Source organism: Lytechinus variegatus, chromosome 8 (genome assembly GCF_018143015.1).
Source record: "Lytechinus variegatus isolate NC3 chromosome 8, Lvar_3.0, whole genome shotgun sequence".
Taxonomy (NCBI): domain Eukaryota; kingdom Metazoa; phylum Echinodermata; class Echinoidea; order Temnopleuroida; family Toxopneustidae; genus Lytechinus; species Lytechinus variegatus.
This window is the reverse complement of record NC_054747.1, coordinates 28,839,863-28,865,232: the sequence shown is the minus strand read 5'-3', so window position 1 is coordinate 28,865,232 and position 25,370 is coordinate 28,839,863. Positions and strand designations below refer to the sequence as shown.

The 25,370-nt window shown below is 36.9% G+C and overlaps 1 protein-coding gene across 2 annotated transcripts in view; it reads left to right on the top strand.

Moving 5' to 3' along the window:
• LOC121420300 (ammonium transporter Rh type A-like) overlaps nucleotides 1-25,370 on the top strand; it is a 62,928-nt gene that overhangs the window by 13,182 nt on the left and 24,376 nt on the right. For both annotated transcript variants that reach the window (XM_041614873.1, XM_041614874.1), the window contains exon 2: nucleotides 12,776-12,968. In XM_041614873.1, coding sequence (XP_041470807.1) covers nucleotides 12,776-12,968 — 193 coding nt within the window. The remainder of the gene's footprint in view (nucleotides 1-12,775; nucleotides 12,969-25,370) is intronic.

Genomic DNA, 25,370 nt, shown 5'->3' with positions numbered 1-25,370 from the left:
TTTCATTCAGAGTCGGCTAATGTATAAAAGGAATAATTTAGATATGATTGATAATCTTGATTCTAGACATCCTAAGAATAAATTTTGACCATTGCTCAATGTGATTATTAATGTTTCCCATAGACTTTACACGTAAGCAATTTTGAGAATTACAATTCCAATATTGCAAGTGAAAAACGTGCATGATCCCGGCATCTGATCAAAAAGTGGAGGCACATTACCGAAAGCCCAGAATCTCAGCTATAACATATTAAAAGCTCCGGCAAAACTGACAAGAAGAAATGGAGATATGGCTCACGAAATAGAGGAATGTCGAATCTAGTTTTGAGAAAAAGTCATGTCCCATAGAGATTACACACAAAATACATGTGATATGAAAAAAACAATTATAATCTGTTTTATCTTGCTAAATTTTAACTTTCATACCTTTTAATTATCATAAAGGATCATGTAAGAGGTGGCAAAAAGAAAAAAAAATGAAAAAAAAAATCATCTTTTCTACCCCAGGAATCGAACCTCCGCCCTCGAGAAAGCAAGTCAAATGCGTTATCCATTGAGCTACGATATTCCCCATAGAGATTACACGTAAGCAATTTTGAGAATTACAATTCCAATTTTGCAAGTGAAATACGGGCATGATCCCGGCATCTGATCAAAAAATGAAGGGCACATTTCCGATAGCCCAGAATCTCAGCTACAACATACTAAAAGCTCAGGGAAAACCGACGAGAAAAAATGGAGATATGGCTCACGAAATAGAGGAATGTCGAATCTAGTTTTGAGAAAAAGTCATGTCCCATAGAGATTACACGCAAAATGAGGAAAAATGACAGGCCTCTTTTCATCGCTGTTTTACGCAATGATGCGTTTCTCAAAACGAAGATTCATGTTTACTGAGGAGAAAGAGTACATTATAAACTACAACATATTGGAATCTGGGCGAAAAATGATCTATATTCGAGAAGTTACAGCCAAATTTGCATAAATTTGATGACGTCATTTTTGAAAAAATGAAATTTTTAGTTTGGGCGCCATTTTGATGACGTCACGATATAATTTAGGGACAATGGTGACATGAAATCAAATCTACAACTAATACTCTATCGATATATGAAAAAAAAATTGGGGGTCAACGGACTTTTTAAAGAGCTACAGTGAATTTACAATAGGCATGTTTTTGCCCATATATGGCCTATAGTGAGAGCTCGCGCGCACACGTGCTGCAAAGTTTAACGGGTGTTAATTTCGTTATTAATGGTTGTAGAAGGTTGATCAAGGTATCAAATTGTTCAGAAATTTATTATCAATGCAATGATGTAAAAAAAACGGTGTTTCTGTGTTGCGTTAGGGCGTTACGCGCGGAAGCGCGCGCGCATACGTGCGCGCGCGCAAATTTTTGAAATGCTCAAAATGACCTGAAACGTACCCAAAAAAATTTATAGGTCATTTAGACGATTTTTTTACCTTTGACGTGCGCGTACGCGCGCGTCATGACCTTTACATGACCTTTGATGACATTGACAGTTGACCCTTGACATGAAGTTAATGTCATGTAAATATTGTTAATTTTTGATAATTGATAATGAAGATATGATCAAATGAAGAATTTTACAAAATGGCGCGTAGATGACGTCATCATAACCATATGACCTTCAAAAGCTTAGTATGCCGTCTCTATGATAGATTCTATGTATGACAAAAAAATCAGCAAAATTGATTCAGCCAATTCCGAGAAAAGTTGGCGACAAACATAGGTGCTAAAAATAAATAATAAAGAAAGAAAATTCTGACGAAATCAATAGGTGATCTGTCGTAGACAGACCACCTAATAAATAAAGAAAATTCTGACGAAAACAATAGGTGATCTGTCAAAGACAGACCACCTAAAAATAGCAAAAAAAAATAGTAAATAGTAAGGACCTCCCTCATCATTGATGTCAAAAAACGGGCCGAGAAAATGCCTCCTTGTTTTTAAAAAAAATAGTAAGATAGCAAATAGTAAGGACCTCCCTCATCACCGCTCTCAAAAAACCCGGACGATCAACTACTTTCTTTTTTTACTTGGCCTAATGTACTTGCACTACACTTGCACTTCCACTACACCCTCATGACTTCTTGTTAAAAAGTGTGTAAGTTTTACATGTCGCTTTTTTACCTTGAGGCCGTCGTCAACATCAAGCAGGTCGCTCATGACGACGGGGGGGGGGGGGTCTCCTGCGTTCTGAAATTCAGTTAAATAATATTTTTCATATACTTTTTTATATTCAGAAAGAGATTGTAAATGATGCGTGTGTCTAAAATGTATATATATGTAAAATCTATGTAATAATTGATTATGTTTTATTATATTTAACATGTTGAACGCAGAAATAAATTTCAAGCAAACAAACAAATATCCAGGGTCGTTTCACTCGTTATTATGCGTAGCTGTTGAATAAAGGTTCGACCGTACACAGCAGAGTGTGTAAAAACATTATTTAGAGGCCAAGGCTATTACAAAAACACATTGACTTGATAGAGCAGGATCAAACAGGTATAATAAAAGTATATGACCAAATGTGAAGTGTAAATAGAATGGTCGATGACATCACACTGCATTATTTTATTACTGTTATGTATTCACATGTCATTATCAATTATTTCATTTTGTAGATTAAATAAAACAGGAACATTTTATGGAACCATCAAGTTGTCATAATGATAGCGATATCATGTATCACAGGAGAGTACGAAAAATTATTTTGGGCGGGACAATGCCCCCCCCCCCCCCCTCCCTCTGCGTATGTATATGTAGTACGGTTTTTTTTTTTTGAATTTTTGAATTTTTTCGTAATATCATAATCAATATAGCGGCACAGTAAATTACCATTGAATATAGGCAAGCATCATAAAATGTGAATAATATTATACATGTGAAGTAAATACGCTTCTATTACTTTTGAATGAATGGTAACATTTTGAAGCAAGGAATGCCCATCCACCCATAATCACATACGAAAATCTAACAATGAACTTTGAAAGGCATACAGCAACCAGAGTCTGACCCTTGTACGTAAACTTGGATCATCCAGGAACCGATTTCATGGCAACTATACCATCTGTTTAATGCACTATTGATACCATTTTAGGGTATCTTTTAGTACCAACAGACGCCTCGTATTGTACGAAAATATGATAAATTACTCTTGGTTTTTGTTTATCAAAAATAAAATTTATAAGAACTGTCATTTTTGGGAATTTTAGCATTATGTTGATCAGGTCATCAAATTTAAATTCATTATCATATTTTTGTGAATCCCTATTCCTCTAGAAGCCTTAAAACATTAAACACACGATGCAATTCTTGACGAGAATTTCGTTGTGACGTCACAATTTTGGGGGATTTTTGTTTAAGAAAAACATAATTCTCATTTGCCTATAATTTTATGGATTTTCACAAAACCCTTTTAAATTTCGTGAACGATAAAATTTTAGAAGTTTTGGGAAAAGTCTGCATGTTCAGACATCGGTTGACCAGTTTAAACAACAGGTGAGTAATGGGCAAAGTCTAGCAAGGGTTATATCATGCCAAGTTCAAAGACCAGCTATGCTTAAGATTTTCCGTGAATTGGCGTGAGATCACATGAATTGCATACAATGTATAGAGGGATAGGCTGTGATACAGGCGGGAGGAGAGATGGGGGATGAGCAATGGTCTCAAAATGCGGGAGTCTCATAGTCTTTTGTGCAAATACAAATCCTTCACTCGAGTTAAGGGTCTGAATTGCAGCCTACTCATGCTTTTGTACTGAAGGTCCTCTTAGAAATTGAAACAGCCAGTTTTCTAAGTGCAAATCTTGGCGTGGAGACACACTTGTTGATCACTTACAATCATCAGGGTCTGTTCCTGCAGACTAGGAGTCTCACGCTTAAAGCGTGAAACTTGGTCTATCAGAAAAGTTCAAGTTTGTTGAGTCGAATTTGTATTCAGATAAGTCATATGCCTAGTAGTAACGTTTATTCAGCTCAATTTATCTGCAAAATTCAGTCCACTTTCTCCAGAACGGAGATTTATGCCTTCAAACTCCTCCCTGAATTAGGGAATGTCTCATTTGACCCTTGACCCCACGCGTCGTGTATCATTTAGTCCACAGGTCCATGTTGTTTACCCTAAAGAATAATCTGATAACAAACATGGATAGTATCATATCTCGCTTGAGCATGATGGGAAATAAACCACTGAATGGCACCTGCGTGAAGTTCTACAACCATCCTAAACGATTTGAACACTCTTCAGCAGTGGCGTACTTAGGATTTTCCAAACAGGGGAGGCAAATTCATCCGCCCAAAACTTTGACAAGCAAAAAAAGGTCTTTAACCGCGCTAATATATAAAGGACATTTCGAACAAAAAAAATAAAAAAAAAAATAAGGTCTTCAAGTTCAAAAGAGGGGCCACTTGTGGCTCGTCAGGGATCAGGCGTGACTCGTCAGGAGGGGGGGGGGGGCAGGGATACGTCCCTTACATGAGTTGTGACTCATCAAGGGGGCAGTCAGCCCCCCCCCCCCCCTTAGCTAGGTACGCTAATGCTTTTTTAGGCAAGTATTTCGATTGATGTCCATTCATTATTTTGCGTCCCTATCCGTGCCATGTCATTACGTAAATTAAAAGGATTCAATATGGACAGACTATCCGCCCTTTCATATGGTAAAACAATCGTAATTTGGATTATAATTCCAGTGAAAACTCTAATGACGAATTTTTAAAAACCCATACTAGAATCACGAAATCTAGTCACAATCACGAATTCAAATGCTAATCCGGACGGAGGTGATTTCCAGTTAAGTTTCATTCAAAATTACGGTACGAATTTTACGTGTGAAATGCTTGACCTCCAAAACATATTTTTGGGGCGGAGCTTAAGTGTCCTTTCGTAGATAATACAATTGTCATACACTTATCCTGCTCATCGTATCGATGCAGTGCTTTGATGAACTTCGCTCGGTAAATCGAATTCAGATCAGTTTTCGAGTGAGCGTGTGAAACGTCCAATGATTCTAAAGACGAATTTCAATCATCAGTTCAATGACGATTCACGATCCACGTGTGGAAAGGCCCAGTGGCGAATGGCTTGAATCATAAAGAGCCTCCTTATCTACTAATTAGACCGACATTTTGTTAACACGAACATTCGTTTCTGATGCGTAGCCTATTGTCGAATCGCCATTAAAAATATTGAGTTTTTATTAGTTTTATTCAATATACCGTAGAATCATGTCATAATTAGTTTAATGTGGGCCTACTGTGCAAAACGGTAAATTTTGTTTCAACGAAATGGGAATGTCACCCCTGCCTTGATCAGTTAAACTGTCGAACGCTCTGTTCATGCAAACATTTTCGTTTGTTGAAAAAGTTGAATTGAAATTATCTCATTCTTGGCCGAATATTGATTGGTATTCGACTTCTCGAATATTTCAAATATTCTGGAAACGGAGTTGTTTATTAGTTAATATAGGACATAAAATTGAAAGGTTACAGTTATATAAACTACAATCGCAGTATTTTATCTACGGTCAACTATCTAGGACACGGCTCGCAATTTCTAATTGATATTGGCTGCAAAAAGCGATTGAAAAGTACACTCAACTGATCAGAATCCGATCAGCAGACTGGCAATTAGAGCCAACTGAGCTCATCGTTTTTATGTTTTCTTTGCATACCTTTCCAAATCCCTTAGAAAAAATATTGTTAACATAATGAGGGTTTAATCTCTGTGCGGGTAGTGAATCGATCTTGATTTTGACTAGAATTCCGGGTTGGTCGCCTATGCATAGCAAATACAATAACTCTTCTTATCGCAAAGCAAAATCTGATTATTTGAATCATATTAAATACTATGGCCTCTCAGTGGCCAGGACGGCAATACTGTCTTTTTATATTATCTGGGGTGGGGTGGTTAATTTGTGCCCGTTTCTATTATTGATCTTGTGTTGTACATATGTTTGTTATCATCATGTTTGAAATTTTTCTTACCTACCTTTGTATTTTTCTTATGCCTATTATTGCCATTGTTGTTATATTTGTTCTATGCCCCCAGGAGGGGCCGTCAAGAAACAAAATCGTTGTCAGTTGATACTCTCGTTTACTGACAGAAGGAAGCAAGTCTGTTGAATTATACCCCCTTTAGATCTGTCTACCCCCCTCCCCCCCCCTCTCTCTCTTTCTCTCTCTCTCTCTGGTGTCACACCAGGCAATTAGAAATTAATGTGCAATTCTTTTATGTGAAAATATACTTGTAACGTTCTTGATTTTGAAACGTTTATAATTGAGAACTTGGGAGCTGTGTGACCTCACTTGTGCTATCACCGTGTACAACGTGCAGAATTTAAAAATCCATTTCGAAAACAATAACTGAATGAAATTTTATAAACACACGAGGAATGCTTTTTCAAACGATCACACTTTTGAAAAGAAAATCACTTGTTCGGGCAAAGTAAGTTAAAAGTGTTGGTCCCAAATTTCCGTTTCTTGAGGGAAAAAATGACATGTAAGCTTAAATAGCAGAAACTCTTCCGTGACAAGTTTCTACATTTCCTTCGGTCTGTCCCTCCCGCCTGTGTTACCAATCTATCAGGTGGTTTGGGAGAAACTTTATACTGAATCCACAGACCCTCGAGTTATTTCATCATAAATTAAACTTGGCATCTCTCCACTTGGGCTCCCGTTTCTCTTTCATTTTAATCATTTTAATAGGGGGTTGAAATCTGAGAGCATGAAGCCCGAGTATCATGTACGGAGTTCAGAAGTTGACGACGCAAAAATGCGATGGTAGAAAGTACATTTGGAGTAGAGCAGAAGGCGTTTCAGATCTCTGCGTGAATTTCAGGCATATACTTAGCCCTTCATTCATTTGTTCTGGAAGCAAACCATATCTGGTCTGTTATCTATCTGGTTTAATTGTCATTTTGTATTTCATTATACTTTGCCTAAAACTCTAATGTCCAGATGTTCTTTTCTCCATTTCATTTACTAAATTACTTTGCACTATCCCAAATGAATATATGATTCATAACAAGTTTGTCTTTTCAAATAGTCGTGGTGTTAACCAATGGGATATTGTCTGATCTATCTGAAAAGAAAACATAATTGTAAATGCATATGGGATGTATTTGATTTACAAACAATTCATCAAATCAATGATTAATTTATGTACTGAAATAGCGATGATTTCAACGTTAGAATTAACGATGAAAACGATTATGATTACAAAGGTGATCATAATAATGCTGATAATAATCATTATAGCTATATAAATCAATGATGATATTGATTTTCAATAACATTATTAGGCCTATATCACAACAGCTGAATTCTCTTCTTTTTTAGTGCTTCTCCCTTCTTTTCCAAAACAATATTTGTAATACCAGTGAGAGTGCCTAAATATCAATACAATGCAGGTAAATAAATTAATTTGCCTCGATTCTAAAATTAGGATGAGTCTGAATTTGATGAAGCGTATAATGACCCTTAATAAATAATAACAAAAGAAGCAAAACAACATTTGCAAAAAAGTCACAGACATATTTCTTCCAAGACGAATCTACATACCTCGCATCACACCACCCGCGTATCCGTCAGTACGTGACCTTATTAGGAGCCTTTGACCTCTGACCCCGAGGTGTAGCCACACCCACTGCTTCTCAGTGGTTGTAAGTTTTCTGTCCAATGAGAATGCACGCTGGGTTTGTGTTTGATCGATGTGAATGGGTGTGATGAATGGGGCGATCAAGGGGCTCAGCGAAAATGACAGGACTGAGCAGCTGTGGAGGGAGCTCTGGCGTTCATTGGCAGTACGCATGGTAGGAGAAAAGCGAATTCCTACCTTCAATGATCGTACCATGCGATGCTAGGGTCAATGATCGTACGATGCGATTCAAGGCGGTGGATACTACCATGGACCTGGTAGGTCCATGATACTACTTTACAAAAAAAAACCTCAACAAATATAAATCTTTACGTCGGAAAAAAAAAATGTTTCTTTGGGGAGGAAATCAAAGGTTTAATCCTCATGCCATAGCTGTGGAAAGAATTTGTGTAATGACTATTGATATTAGATGGTGAATCAAACAGGCGTTTTTTGTCGAAAAGCGAAAATTAGGACGATGAATAGTCACACCCACACAAAAAAAATATTTAAAATATAAGCCTACATACTCGTCTATAGTGAAACAGAGTTGTTTATGAGAGAAAGCAGATCTGATGATACAGAGCTTGGTCCCCGTGTGAGAGAAAAGTTGAACGTGGATATGATAGAGCAAAGAAGGCACACAAAAAAGGAAAATTAATTGTAAGATTGTTGACTGTATATCGACCCCCTCTCGGGGTATGAGAGTACAAACATATTTACACTACATGAATACAAAAACATAAGTAATGATACAAAAACATAAGTGATAATACAAAAACATAAGTGATAATACAACAACATAAGTGATAATATTATGTACAAAAAATAAGAGATAACATATTTACAAGTCAATACGTTTAGGGCGTTTGACTCCTCTACCACTACGTGCACACACATTCTCATCTAGATCTACTTTACTTTCTATCAAACTACTGTCTGTCTTCTTTGGTTTTGAAAAATGCAACACAGTTATTCTGACAAATTTTGCTATTTTTTTAATTAGCAAGCATTAGCTGAATTAAATAGTTTGGCCATGTGCAATGCATTGGGTCTACTGGCCGTTAGATTACTCGGTAAATACAACAGTCTCTCTTGTGTGAAAAAAGGGAAAACAAAAATGTAATGAAATTCATGTGAACATGGAGTACAATGCAGTTCATCTGTCAGGCTTGTATCAAACTTTCCCTTATTTACAGGCAATCCATTTGTTTGACATCTGAATTTACTTATAGTAACATAGTCTTTCTTACATAAGATCTGTAAATACTTTCCAAACTTCAAAGTAATTTGCGTGATGTGAAAAAAACGAAGAGAATGGGTGAATGGGTGTGGTTTTTTATGTGACGGATTAGATTTGCGTGTTTGGGAGGGGGTGGGTCGATCGCTGTGTTTTTATGTGACGAATTAGAAGTGTGTGTTCAGGAAGGGGGTGGGTGAATGGGTGTGGTTTTGATGTGACGGATAAGATGTGTGTGTTGGGGAAGGGGGTGGGTGAAAGTGTGTGTTTTGATGTGACGAATTAGATGTGTGTGTTGGGGCTGGGTGAATGGGTGTGGTTTTTGATGTGACGGATTGGATGTGTGTGTTAATGAAGGGGGTGGGTGAATGGGTGTGTTTTTTATGTGCCGAATTAGATTTGTGTGTTGGGGGAGGGGTGTGTGAATGGGTGTGTTTTTTTATTTGACGGATGAGATGTTTGTGTGTTAAGGAAGGGGGTGGGTGAATGGGTGTGGTTTTTTTATGAGACGGTTTAGATGTGTGTGTTGGGGGGGGGTGGGTGAATGGGTGTGGTTTTTGATGTGACGGATTAGATGTGTGTGTTGGGGGAGGGGGTGGTTGAATGGATGTGGTTTTTATGTGACGGATTAGATGTGTGTTGGGAAGGGGTGGGTGAATGATTCACAAAGAGCGATGGAAGAACGTAAGATAACTAGAAGAATGAAGGGAAGAGTAGTCAGAAACTTTTAATCGATTGTAAGTCGGTTTATACTCTTGTAATTAATTGTGAATTTGCAGTTTATCGTTAATCTACTTAGTTGCAAATATTTGCTATTTTATCGCTATCTCGGTTTTGTTTTCCAATCTGAACTCAATGCGTTACAGATTTTATTGATTGCAACCTATACTTCTTTACCACCAATGGAAGGATTGCCATATGTAAACTGAATACGTAAGGCCTGTAAAGATAGCTTCTTGCTACGTGGTAGATACACATGTGATAAGAATGTAAAAGAAACCTATGGCTAATATATCATTCTTCTGTCTCGTCATGCTCGTTGTTGATACTCCTACCGAGTCAGTAGCGTCACAATCGTATCATCTGAGATCTGACATTTGACCTGATATCTTGCCAAACATTTCATTCATTTATGATAGGCGTAGCCCTTAGAGTAAGTGAGATGGAAGAGGGAGCATGGATTCCAGTGCGCACCCCTCCATTACGCTTTCCCGGAAGAATTTGGATAAATTTTAGCAATCTCCAATTATTTATCCATTTTTATTACACATATTTTAAAAAATGGTAGCCCAATCACCGCAGAGGCACTGGTTTTTATTGGGACCCTTTTTAAAAATACAAAGTATTATACATACACACAGACATACATGTAGTACAAGCAATCAAACGTAATACAACAAGACTTCAACTATATACATGATATACATGCTTAGGTCCTTATTCTGAACTCGGGTTGAAATTAAACCTAATTGGTTTAAAGTTGTGGAGTTATCATGTAGAGAGGCAATCGGAGCACAAATTCCTATTTAAACAGTCCACGTTCACTATATTAACTCATGTGACACCCAAAATGGTCATAATTGTCTAGGAATGATAACTGAAGTATTTTTTCTTCATTGAGAAAGCAAAAAGAAACAAAGTAGTAAACATAAACATAAGAATTATGCAATATAAACATAATTTTGTAACTTTGGGGTCCCCGTAATATTCACATAGGGTTAGACCTTGATCTAAGTTAAACCAGACTTCAAAATACGTGTGGCTGTAGTGCGGTCGACAAACAAAGACAAGCGTAATTACAAAGGCCTCTACAGGGTTTCGTTGTTTTAATCGATCAATCTGGTATAAAATTCGTACAATCAAATCGAATTGGTCCTGTTAATCCATTAGTGCTTTTAATCCATTGATTATTTAATCCTTTTTTAACCAATTAGTTCCTTTAATCCGTTGAATCCGATTGATACCTTTAATCCGTGAAAACTGTGGAATCAATGATAAAGAAAAAGGAATCGTAAATACCAGCAAAACGAAACATCTTAAATATCAATAGAGCAACATCAATCTTTGGAAGACCTAAATAGTATATAAACTAGATTCCAAATTCTCTCCACTATACATATGATTGTTTACTCATTAAAGGTTTCAAACTACAAACACCATTCAGCTTTGTTCTCACTACAATTATAAGAATAAAAGTACAAATCAACAATAATTCTTGATATATCATATAATAAATGTAGTACAAAATGTAGTTTCATGTAATAACTAATCAGTCTTATTAGATTACAAAGGTGTACAGTAAGCCTGTTATAGCTTGTACATACAGTGAGCATAACTGTTATAGCTTGTACATACATGCACATACATTATACATACTACATTCATATTATTATTTATCATTGTGAACCAAGAAAAAGATCTGTAAAATTTCACTTTGTGCTGAGACCATAATTAAAAATACATAAAATAAAACATCAACTAACCTCTTTGCTTGCTTTCTCGAGTAAATTAAATGTCTTCGGAGCCAGGATGTTTCTGATTTTGAAGGGCAAAATCCTGGTCCCTCACACAACCCAATGTCCAAATATCAAATGCACTGTCATGGTGTTATGTAAGTGTACTCATTGACTAAGGGAGTGCTAGATACAAATATGTTAATCAGGTAGTGCAATAGTGAAAGTATATATACAAATTTGCTATATCACTTCTGCGCTAATTTATAAATTTAGATGTACTTTCATCACAATACGGATCATAGTGTATAACAATATGTTACAAAGTACAATTTAAATTTGAATATTAAGTTACCTTACACCTTAGGGTGAAAACAAAAAAGTGAATAAATAGAACATGTAGAATGCATGACGAACGCTTTAATTGTAAAGCTAAAATGTTGAAGGTAGTCTTCGTATCTCTTCTATTTCGAGATAGCAAAGTAACGTATTTGGGCTCTGTTGTATTCTATTTTGATTTGATTAAATCTGGAGAGTGATTTATGACGGGCTTTCGGCCGACAGTTACCATACGAGCGCTTCTCGGCCAATCAGAATCAATAATTTTTTTGGGATCTGACAACTTCCATTTTCATTTCTCGCTGTCATGACTGCGACTAAATGTACAATGCATACACAAAGTAATTTTAATGCAATCATAAAATGTTATGACTTTAAAAGGAAAATTAACCTTGCCGAAAAAAAATTAAAAAGAAAGTTGGAGTTGGTGAGCGTGTGATTTCCTGCCATACATCCTGTAGAAGTATTGATTAAATATTGATTATGTCTTGGTATATTACTGAATATGTGAGATGTGCTTTATCATCACACAACAAAGGGAATACCGGAAGAAATGATAATAGATAATGGCGAAGGTTTGAGGAAAATCTACCAAAGAATGAGAATGTTATAAGAATCTTATTTTTTTTTGGGGGGGGGGTTGTGACGTCAATATGTTATGTAAGTGCGTTAACTTAATTCTTTGATGGTCTGTGATGACGAAAATTCGCACCTTTTTAGGGGTGGGTGCAAAATGATCTGTTGATACATGGAACATGTTGAAGGCACAATAAAGACGTTTTTTAATGTCATTTAATTCATTTTTGTTAGTATACGATATATGGAGAAGCTGCTCTCATATGACGTCGCGAATAAAATAAAAAGAGACAAAGTTGTTATTCTTTCTTTAACCTCTTATGGATATTCCTCAAATCTTCATCAATATTTTGTGATCATCTTTAGGCAAAAATAGGTAAAAATAAGTAAAATTCCTGTCAGGCTCATATTACCCTTTTAGAAATTACATCAAAATTTGATAAAACCTTGCCCTAATTTCTCATGCCCTTTGTATCTGTCTTTCTCATTTTAATACCTGTACAGACTTTCAAGATGTCCACGTGATGATGTTCGTTGGCTTCGGGTTCCTGATGACATTCCTGAAGCGGTATGGTTACAGCAGTATCGGTATCAACTTCCTCCTCGCAGCCTTCGTCATCCAATGGGCAACCCTCTTCCGCGGGTTCACCGAGCTCGGGCATAGTGATGACGGCAAGATACATGTTAACATCCAGTCGTAAGTGTTCATTCACCCAATCGAGCTCGCATTGTATCCGGTTTGAGCTTGCTTTGTATCCGGTTTGAAAAAAAATCTTTGCATTTGATTGGTTAAAAGCGAACCACGTGATTAAACGCTATTGTGACCAACCACGGAATATAATTCCGTGTCATTACCCATAAAGAGTTCTTCCACTCAATCTCGCTTGTATTGTATCTGGCATGAAACACAAAATCTGCTTATTTCATTGCTTCATAGCACTTCACGTGATTAAATAGGCCGACAGGCCCCGCCAGCCTGGTAAAAGAGTCCATTCCATTTTGTTCATAGCTTGTTGATAGCTTCTCATAGTGTTTTACTCAATTACGTAAGGTGATAGTAAATATAAAGCAGTTTTCAAAGTCATAAATTTGTGTTACAATCGGTCATTTACTGTATAGATCTAAATTTAAACATGTTCTAACAAAGTTACGCACAAGGAGGAGAATTCTGGGCCATGGACACCCCCCTCCGAAAAAAGAGAGGGAGAGATAGAAGTTTAACGGCCAAGAAAAAAATAGAAAAAGAAAGAAGAAATGTTAAGATAAGACTTTAATTTCTAAATACATCTATAATGATGCCAGATTTTTGCAGTAAAAATGGAACATTGTGCTCGCTCCCTCGCTTCTTTTCAGAAGCGTTGCCTTTATACGTCATGTCTGGCCCTCTCAAAATGTTTTCCCCCATACCCACTCTGATATGTTTCATGAATAATATACGAATGCGATGGAACTTTGTAATCATGGTAACTCCTCAGTCGCGAATTAAACTTATGACTTACAAAGTAGTTGCTACCCATTATAAACGTAAAAGCCTGGTCACACCGCCCGAGCGTTGTTGGAGCGGTCGTGGAGGGGTATGAAGAGAGGGTCGAATTTCGCTCAAAAAAATTGGGAAAAAATCGAAAACAACAAAAAACAATCGAAATCGAAAATGGTGAACGGTAGCGAGCGGTGATGATTTTTTTTTCTCTACGCTCCACGACCGCTCCAACAACGCTCGGGCGGTGTGACCAGGTTTCCTGGTCCTAGTATCAGTTCTGTGTATAAACTGCAGTTCAACCCTGGTTTGTAGCTTTTGTAAATCACATTCAACCTTTATTCAATTAGCGTGATGGACTTTGATTATTAGTACAACTTCAACTGAGTTGACATTTATCTGTCGGTCCACGTGGCTTGTGCATGAGTGTTTTTGCATTTCCTAATTATTCTTTGACCCTCATAAATTGGTTTGAAAACTGGATGAGTTCCTGGGACATTTCCTCAACGTGACACGCAAATACGGAAAAATTACCATGCTGTTGGTCTGAAGAGGAGAAACATTGATATTCAAAGTTCAATGGGCGTTGTGGCGTGCGCCTGTAATCCAAGCTATGTGGGGAGGTTACAAATAGATGCAGAGGTTCGAGCCCTGGTCACGTCTTTCTGATGATGAAGTTAAAGGTCGGTCCCAGACGTAAATAATCATATCTGATTGATACACGTCTGACAAAACTCAAATACACACATATGCACACTTCAAATACTACTAACATTCAAATAACTATTCCCTATAGGTTCAGTAGATTCGATGGAACAATAGATCCAACACAAGGTAGTAACAGTTAACCAGCATTTTATTTTACACAAATTGGTCAATTTTTCATCTACTATGTTAATTTGCGATAATTTGACCAAACATTGTGATACCCGACATAATTGGCCCAATTTTTTTAGAGCAATTCAACCGTACTTACTGGCGCACAGATAGGGGAGGGGTGGCTTGGAAGCCATGACCCCCCCCCCCACAAAAAAAACAGAGATATATATATAAATAATAACATTTTCAAAAAATCACTGCAAGAATGGCGGTGGGATGATCTTATTTTTCAGTGTTAGGTCAAAATCCTTCAAAAATTAGATCTTCGTATTAAGAAGGACACATATTTTGCGAGCTTGCGAATTCTTTTTTACAAATTTTGTCTCAAATGCCATGCTTGGCCCCCAAAGTTTTGGTTCATTACACTACTAGCAGTAGACATGATATAGTCAAACAGATGTAAAAGGCTGTTAGTCTACATGTATATTGGGGGTCGTTTTAATACTCTAGTATGTTATAATTATGATTTCGTGCTAGATCAGAGTATGCAATGTTAAAATCATGATTCATCATAATCAGATAATGATTGATTTGGCTTCGCAGCCTAGTGTATTAGTTCAGCTGTTTGAAATGGAAACAGTAAACATCGGCATACAGTTCATAGGTGATGTCTCAATGGACTTTAGACTATGCTGTTCATTCAAAAATAATAAAAAAAACTCTGGTTATTACAAGGACTTTACAGTACTTTTTAACAGTTTAAACAAGTGTTAAAAAATAACAAAAAATGGCTTTTTAATATTTAATCTTTAGTAAATTGTGCAGGATTGTTTCATATCCTGAACCTTTAAATCGTTATATAAAGAGCTCACTTGCAAACATGGCAAAATGGGTTAGGTCCATTTTTCATCTTGTATGTCTTAATATATAGATTTTTTTTTAGTAGCTCTATAAGATGATACCAAATAAAAGTTGAAATTCCTATTAAAAAGTGAACTAAGATGGCAAAGAAAAATCCTTTTTTTCAAAAGGGGTTAGGTCCACACAGATTTTTTTTGGAAAAGAATATCTTAAAAAATATGAAGACAGGTTGATTTCTCTTATACCCATTTTTTTCTCGGAATGGTCCAAAGTGGACCTAACCCCTTTTTCAACTAAATTATAGTTTTCACTGTTTTTACTGCGTACGCACGACCATAGGGGTGGGTGGAGATCCCGCGCGCGGGCTTCGAAATCATTTTTCACACCGCAATTCCGGACCCCAATATTCATGACTTTCGTCTTCGGAATAAGAGTAGGCATGCTCGTGATGTTAACAAAATCAGTTGTGGTTACGTCGTAATTTGAGGGTGCTGATTCATTCTTGGCAATGTGTATGCTAACGTAACGACCACAATTACCTATGTAATACGCGCATGCGTACTCTTATTCCGAAGACGCAAGTCATGAATATTCATACTGGGGTCCGGAACAGACTGCAGTGGGAAAAATATTTTCGCGCTCGGGCTAGGGCAAAAAAGTTGTTGGTAAAACAAAATATTTCACGACCTAGGATGGGAGGCGTACCTAATGATCAATTCTAGAGGTATAAATGTATGTACATTACCATAATGACCGATGAGTCAATAAAGCACACAATTTACAAACAAAACAAAAATTATATAGATAACGTTGCATTCAGGTGCGATATTCTTATCATAATAATAAAATTTCAACATATAACTAATGAGAATCAAACGATTATTATTTTATTTGTAAGCAGAAAAAGTCGATGGCAAGCTATTTCAGTCGATTAGAACATGATGAATGAGATTGCGAGGTCGAATTCACATTAGTATTCCTTTTTCAGATTTTTCAGATTCTAAAGATTGCGGCTTTTAAACTTTTTTGTGACTTTGCAAGGATTTGCCAACAATTTAATGTTGAGTTCACACTCTAGTTGTTTATCAAAACACGAACCTTTGCATAAATGAACTCTCCCTTCGGGCGTATTAATCCCCTGACATTCTTTTGTCATACCCAAATCTAATTATACTTATTGATAGGTTCAATGATGTTCTTAATTCTCTTTAAGCGCTTTTATGTTATCGGTTTGCTGTTGTTGGTATGTCTTACGTGAACATTTCAGCGAGCGTATGCCTACGTATTTGTAGCTATGGCAACTTGAAAAACTTGTTTTCTTAATCAAATGTCTCTATATCAATATGTTTTGTTTGTTTCTTTCTTTGATTTTTTTGGGGGGTGACAAAAAATCAGTGGCGTAATGAGTCAAAAGTTATTAGGGGCCATATATAGCGTATGAAATTTATGAAAAGTTGCGAGGGTGTGAAGCGAGCGAGCAAAAATTTCGGCATTTTTGTCTCGCCTGCATAGCAGAGTGAGACTAAAGGCGCCGCTTTTCCGACGGCGGCGGCGGTGGCGGTTGCGGCGTCAACATCAATTCTAAACCTAAGGTTAAATTTTTGAAATGACATCGCGTAACTTAGAAAGTATATGGACCTAGTTCATGAAACTTGGCCATAAGGTTAATCAAGTATTACTAAACATCCTATTAGAGTTCCATGTCACATGACTGAGGTCTAAGGTCATTTAGGGTCAATGAACTTAGACCATGTTGGGGGAATCAACATCAAAATCTTAACCTGAGGTTAAGTTTTTGAAATGTAATCATAACTTAGAAAATATTGGAGCTAGTTCATTAAACGTGTACATAAGGTTAATCAAGTATCACCAAACATCCTGCACGAGTTTTACGTCACATGACCAAGGTCACGGGTCATTTAGGGTCAATGAAATTTGGCCGATTTGGGGGTATCTGTTGAATTACAATCACAACTTTAAAAGTATTTGGATCTGATTCATGAAACTTGGACATATTAGTAATCAAGTATCACTGAACATCCTGTGCAAGTTTCTGGTCACATGATCAAGGTCAAAGGTCATTTAGGGTGAATGAACTTTGGCCGAATTGGGGGTATTTGTTTCATTACCATCATAACTTTGAAAGTATGTTGGTCTAGTTCATAAAACTTGGACATAAGAGTAATCAAGTATCACTGAGCATCCTGTGCGCATTTTAGGTCACATGACCAAGGTCAAAGGTCAATGAACTTTGGCCATAATGGGGGTATCTGTTGAATTACCATCATAACTTTGCAAGTTTTTTATCTGACTTTTTAAACTTGGACATAAGAGTAATCAAGTATCACTGAATATCATGTGCAAGTTTCAGGTCACATGATCAAGGTCAACGGTCATGTGAGGTCAATGAACTTTGGCCACATTGGGTGTATTTGTTGAATTACCATCCTATCTCTATTAGTGTATTGGTCTAGTTCATAAAACATGGAAATAAGAGTAACCAAGTATCACTGAACATCTTGTGCGAGTTATACTAGTTTTCAAAGTCAGCACTGCTGCTATGTTGAATCGCGTGATGCAGGTGAGACGGCCAGAGGCATTCCACTTGTTATTAAAAAAATCAAATTTAGTGAAAAATGTTGACATATTTCACCCTTCTCTAATTCCTTTTGGTCCTTTTCTCGGGTTTTTTTTTTGTTTTTTGTTTGTTGTGTTTTGTTTTTGTCTTGGCCGTGAATAATGCCATCGGTATACACAACTGATAGAAATCATTCTTCCAGTACTAGTACATAATTTGAATTGTGGATATTTTATGTTGTTAACAATGTTCGTGTCCCTTTCTTTTTCTCTCTCTCATTTCAAACAAAATAAAAAAATATATAAAAGTTCAAGGAGGAAAAACACATTTGAAGAGCAACGCACGTAATAGATAAACGACATAAGGTATAAATAGAATGTTTGATATCATAAAATGTAATTAAAGGAGGAAGGTGGATTTTTCATGAATCTGTTCGTAGCCTACTTTCAGGTGACTTTACGAACGACTGGTGATCCTTTCTTTGTAACTGAATCAACACCACTGAAATTTTGGTGCACCTTACATTTACCACAAGATACGATCACCAAAGTCACTCGTAACCTACGAACGGCTTTATGAAATAGTCATACGAACATTTGGCCTTCATTTTTATTTACAGTCCTACTAGATAATATGAATTTATTGAGATGAGAAGCTATGACTATTCTCAGAAGCATTGGCGTAACTACGGCTGCCCAAAAAAAACGGGAGAAAAGGAGGGAGAACGAAAGAGAAACGAAGTGGGGGAGAATAAATCATTTTATATTATATTTTGTTATATGATATTACATAAGAATAATTTTTCCATAAATTTATATTGCTTAGGGTCTATGTGTTCAATATTCCTGGTGCCCGCATGGTCTACTTGATGAGATATGTAATCCTGTTTTACTTAAACATCCCGTTTTGAAGTCTATTATACATCATATCAGGAGCGGATCCAGGATTTTCCAGGGGGGGGGATTTTGCCGAGGAAAAAATGAAAAAAAGGTCTTCACTTTCAAGGGGGGACATTTCTGTTTTAACGGCATTTCTACGTTACAAATATTAATTTAGCTTCTTAAAGGGGGGAGGGGCACGGACCAACTGTGCCCCCCCCCCACCCTGGGTCCGCCATTGCACCAAATGTTATTATTGTTTTATGCAGTGATATTTGCTTCTTTTTCATCACTACTAAAAGTGATTGCCCCATTTTAGGGTCTGAATATAAAACATTCCCATTTCGTGCTTACGCTCGCATTATTATATTGGTGAGATATGCTTGCTGTTCATGAATTCCTTTTTAAAAAAGTCCTTCAGATGTCTCTTTTTCTTGTCTAAATATCAAACATTTTCAGGTTTACGCTCGCAATATTTGGTAGGTGAAATACGTATGGTCTTAGCGAATTCTTACAAGCAGTCCTTAGAATGCCCCTCTTCAGGTCTGAATTTCCAGAATGCTCAGCTCGCGCTTGCATTTTTGATAAGTGAGATACGTATTATATTCATTATTGCAATGACTACACAAAATGTTTCATGTCTTTTGGTATAATTGTAACAAATCAGCGTGAGATAAATATGGTGAGTTTTGTACGCTTTTCATGAAGTTCTAAGAACTAGTCCCTAAAATGTCCCCGTTTGGGGTCAATTTTTATTTCAGCTCGCGCTTCGCACTCGCATCGTTTCTTTAGTGAGAAACATAATTCGTTTAATGGCACAGTACTTAAAATGCCTGTATTAGGTCAGTACACCTGACAATTGAGCGCGCTTCGCGTGCCTACTAAGTGACAAATAAACTTTAGCTGATGCCCCCAGTGTCGTGACCCACAGTACGCCAATGGTCAGAAGATTTTTATTAATCGGTGAAAATTTGTTTGTCGTCGGGTACAAAACCACCAATAAATTTATTGAAAGTAGTCGGTGGTCATTGGGAAAATAGTTCGGGTTTTTTCCGCTCCGACAAATGTTCATGAAATGGCAAATAGTCGATGAAGGTAAACTTATTGGCTTCCCATGGCGTAGTCATCGAACTGGACTTTGAAACATCATGAAACGGCCACAAGAAATAGACACACATGTGGATTGTGCCGGTCAATGACGCGAAAGTAATTCATCTTTTGGCAGTTATCGAATGTGGCAGCCTTCAGAACTATCATGATCGTTGCATTTATCAAGCATCACTACTTAACAAATGGTATTATTGTCTCATACTCTCTATCATATCTATGGGGTGTAAAATCGCCTGGGGCGAACGAGCGCATGAAGATATGCCAACATCATTTGATGGTTCGAATGTGTTCCCACTGTATCTAAATTTTACCATGATACAATAGACGTTAGGAAAAACATTCCTTGTTTGTTGAGATGTTTTGGCCTTGCTGGCGACTGACCGAAACACGATGATTTCAAGAATGGAAAATATATTGTCAAATGCCTTTTATGACAATGGGCAACCAAGAGGTCTTTGTCGAAAGTTGGCGAATCAAAACAGCGGTTTCGTCCTGGACTCTGGACGAACGACATTATTTGCCAATCTTTGTCAACTCAGGATGAAACTGCTGTTCCGGTTCACGATTTTTCGTCGGTTTTATTTAAGATACCCTTAACCACCGACACTTATTCAAATAGTCTAGGGTATATTTCAAATTAATCCATTACAGAAAAAGCTCATCCTGAAGTCTTTAATTGCTATAGGCAAACATATTGATAAAAGATAAAATTACGTGGGAAAATACTTGGACTGGTGGGCCATCGGCCTCGCGGACCCTACACAGTGATGCTCGGGTGATCCTCTCTGAACACCGGTCGAGTTCAATTCAATTTAACACCAGTGTTTTAACAGTTCTAACACTTGGTTTAAACCAAATGCAAAGTAGTTATCAATGTGTTGGTAATGGGAACGGGCTGCAATGTTACCCGCCATGTTTTGAACAACATTAGCACCTGTTTCTTCGGCTTGGCACGTAGTATAATTAGTTATGCTTTCGAAAGCACAGTTCAATAGACAATCTTGGAGTTCATTAACACTAAACCAGAGGATTACATTAGTACAGGGGTGGAGCTAAAGGGAGGAATGGCCGACCGCCCCATTATGGTTTCTCAAGTCAAATCATGAAGAGAAAGAAAGAGAGAGGATAAAAGAGATGAAAAAGGGAGGGAGATCACAGTGTCACAAAAGGGTAATAGGTCGCGTAACCTTTCATCACTCCCATTATTCATTTTAGAAAAATGACGGTAATTGTTGGTTCTTATAAATGAAAATGGTTCACTCAGTGTGGTGATGAATAAAGGGTGAGGGTACGTGAGGGGTTGGCATACTAGGAGTAGGCGCCGGTCCAGAAGGGGGGACACGAGTCCCCAACCATTTCCTTAAGTATTCCCTTTGTGTGACACATGCTCTTTTGATAGATAACCTTTGCTTGACCTTTGCTACTTGATTTACCTGGTTTCGTTTTACTCGAGGGGCCAGACATGCCGTATGGGGCAACAATTCTTTGAAGAAAAAAAGTTGCGAGTGAGCTAAGCGATTGACAAAAAGGTTTTGACTTTTTTTGTTTAAACGAAAGTCTAATTTTGTGATATATTTTGAAAATAATATTCAGAGAATGTCATTTTACCATCTTTCCTGTTTCTTCATTTTCCATTTTTTTTTTTTCTTGATCATTTTAGAGGGCATGCCCCTCAAGCCACGTTCATCTTGACGCCAGTGTAATTCTCACGAAATTTGGCTCACACCTTGGTTGTGAGGTAAAGATGTGCGAGACACGCTTTGTGTGCGTTTGTCAGAAATCGTGTTGCCATGGTAAAAACATGTGTGTTTTAGGTTTTAACAAAATCTTGCGGTTCCAAGTATTTCATCAGTTTTCAAAATTCCCATGAAATTTGGCACACACATTGGTCTTGAGATTGGAATATGCAAGACGTATTTTTGTATGTGTTGGTAATCGTTTTGCCATGGTCACAACAACAAATTAGACTATAAGATCTTGTGGTTGAAACTACTTCATCGGTTTTTAACAAATTCTCATAAAATTTGTCTCACACATTGTTTTTGAGGTGGAGATGTGCTTTGTATGTGTGTCAGAAATTGTGTAGCCCTGGTAAAACATTTCTGTTTTAAGAAAAAAGAATCATGTGGTTCTAATTACTTACTCAGTTTTCAACTAATTCTCATATTTTGCATTTGTAAGAAATTGTGTTGCCATGGTAACATCATATTATGACCCCCAAAACATGTATGATGGCATCTACGTTGTCACGGTAACGGCATATGGCGGAAGGAGTTATTAATAACCTACAGAGATATTTCTAGCAGATCCAGAGACCTCCAACGAAACGGGCTCCAGACCAATATAGACCTTAGTCTCCAGACCAATCAAATCTATTGTGTTACCTTGAAAGGCATGCCATCGGTCTGGCGGTTTGGCTGCCATGAATGTAGTCCACTGGTGGACCAATGGCTTCTGAATGTGACAGATAGCGGAAAATTTCAAAAATATCCAGAAAAATGTCAGAACCGGCTTAAAATAAAATTACTACTATAAACAAAGTATAAATAGAAACAGCTACATTGCATTTTTTAATAAACACCAGCCTTGAAGCAAGGACATCATAACAGGCAAACATTATTGGTTTATCCTTCCATTTCTTTCGACCCTCATTTGACCCATGTAGGCATAATGCAATCAATGATTTATTGGTATGTTTTCCCCTAACCATAAACTCCCTTGTTCCTATTAGTTCGTGTTAATCTTCTTAAATACCTTTTCCAGTTATTTTCATTTGACATCTTGAGTAGCATACGTTTGATTAAGTGGTCCCTGCATGAGATTTTGAAAGGCAAACTCTATTCAATTGTGCTGGTTAATGGTGTCCGAAGAATTATGATTCGAGAGGTAGACCCTGGCTGACCTAATTACAGTCTGACGACAAAAGGTACTCTCGGGCCTTAATTTCTTAAAATGGAAGTAGATATAATGGCCAATACTGTACTAATGAGCAAATATGCTAGAGTCATCGAATTCATCTCGTGACTGCATACTTCTACCTGCAAAATCTCGAAAATCATGAGCTTTTCTTTCTCTAAGAATTTACTAACTTTGACCTCAAGACAAATTAAATACCATCGGTTAGAGTAAACGTTTCTCTTTCATATTGGTCATTTATTTTGTATCAAATATTTTGATAAATGAGTGAATTTAAGTCCTGAAAATGTGCCTCAAAACTGAATTTTCTGGCTGGATTCTCTTGCAGTTTGTGCAGATCTTTGCGTATTAAACCTCAATGTATCACCATAGAGCTGAAATTCTTTACTTTCTCGCAATGTCACTCTTGGTATGTGGCGTCTTTTATTTGAGTCAAGATCACAGCAAGGTACAAGACTAGATTTTTTTAAGTTTGGCCAGAAATCCAAAGTTATGAAGGTTTTAAACCAACAGGCTCGTGTATTTTGATGTGACCTTGGAGGGGCCAAACTAAGGATGGGCACCGTTGGAATTTTGGTGGGAGTGTGGTCTTTTTGACCAATCAGATTGTGGTATTCTAGTTTTCAAGATGCTAATTGTATTTGGCCAATGCACTGTAAAAACTGTGGTGTTAAAACTGACACCAATTGGTGTAAATAGAGGACCATACCCTGGTGTTAAAATTACACACTAAAGATTGAACATAACACCAAATAGTGTAAATGCAACAACCATAGGTGTTGTAATAGCATCTGTAGGTGTAAAGCTAACACCACCAATTTAACACCGGTGTAAAATAACTGTGGTGTGGTCCTCTATGTACACCGGTTAGCACCACAGTTTTTGCTGTGTGCAAAGAGTGATCTTGACCCGATTAAGCAAAATCTTATTTGAAACCTATATCACAAATCTTTTGGGCTCAAGCAAATATGAAGTGTAAAAAAACAACTTTTGTCAGGTGAAAATGACTATTTTGTAGCATGGTTTCGATCAAATGCTTCACCTACATTCGATATGATAAATACATTTTTGAACACATGACCTTGACCTGAAAGAATGATTCTTCCTCTTTACAATGATATCATAATCATGGAATTCGAAATAAGATTAGAGCTGCAATGGTCGCATAAAATAGGTGTTTTGTGCCACAACCAGCTAAATGAAATATATGCAAAACTTCTGTTGTCATGGATATCACTTTTCAAGGACTTGCTTAATAACTGCCAAGCGGGGGATTCGAACTCACAACATCACTATCATGATGCCAATGCTTTGCTTACTAGACCATACGACCCCGCATTCGTACCCTGCCCTCGCCCACAGAGAGTTGTCTTAAGGCACAGACCCTGATTGAAACTTTGATCAACAAGTGAGTCTTCACACAAAGACTAACACACACCTCAACTTGTTTAAAGGTCAAGTCCACCTCAGATAATGTTGATTTGAATCAAAAGAGAAAAATCAGACAAGCACAATGCCAAAAATTTCATCAAAATCGGATGTAGAATAAGAAAATGATATTCAAAGTTTCGCTTATTTTTAACAAATTAGTTATATGAACGAGCCAGGTACATCCAAATGAGAGAGTCGATGAGGTCACTCACTATTTTTTTTTATTGTTTGAATTATACAATATTTCAATTTTTACGAATTTAATGATTAGGACCTCATTGCCTGAAACACAAAATGTTAAAAGAATGGAATTGAACCTGTTCAGCGAGGAATGTTCATAGCACATACCTCAACTTGTTTAAAGGTCAAGTCCACCTCAGAAAAATGTTTATTTGAATCAATAGAGAAAAATCAGACAAGCACAATGCCGAAAATTTCATCAAAATCGGAGTAAAATAAGAAAGTTATGATATTCAAAGTTTCGCTTATTTTTAACAAAATAGTTTTATGAACGAGCCAGTTACATCCAAATGAGAGAGTCGATGAGGTCACTCACTATTTTTTTTTATTGTTTGAATTATACAATATTTCAATTTTTACGAATTTAATGATTAGGACCTCATTGCCTGAAACACAAAATGTTAAAAGAATGGAATTGAACCTGTTCAGCGAGGAATGTTCATAGCACATACCTCAACTTGTTTAAAGGTCAAGTCCACCTCAGAAAAATGTTTATTTGAATCAATAGAGAAAAATCAGACAAGCACAATGCCGAAAATTTCATCAAAATCGGAGTAAAATAAGAAAGTTATGATATTCAAAGTTTCGCTTATTTTTAACAAAATAGTTTTATGAACGAGCCAGTTACATCCAAATGAGAGAGTCGATGAGGTAACTCACTATTTCTTTTTTTTTTTTATTGTTTGAATTATACAATATTTCAATGTTTACGAATGTGACGATTAGGACCTCCTTGCCTGAAACACAAAATGTTAAAAGAATGGAATTCAACGTGTTCAGCGAGGAATG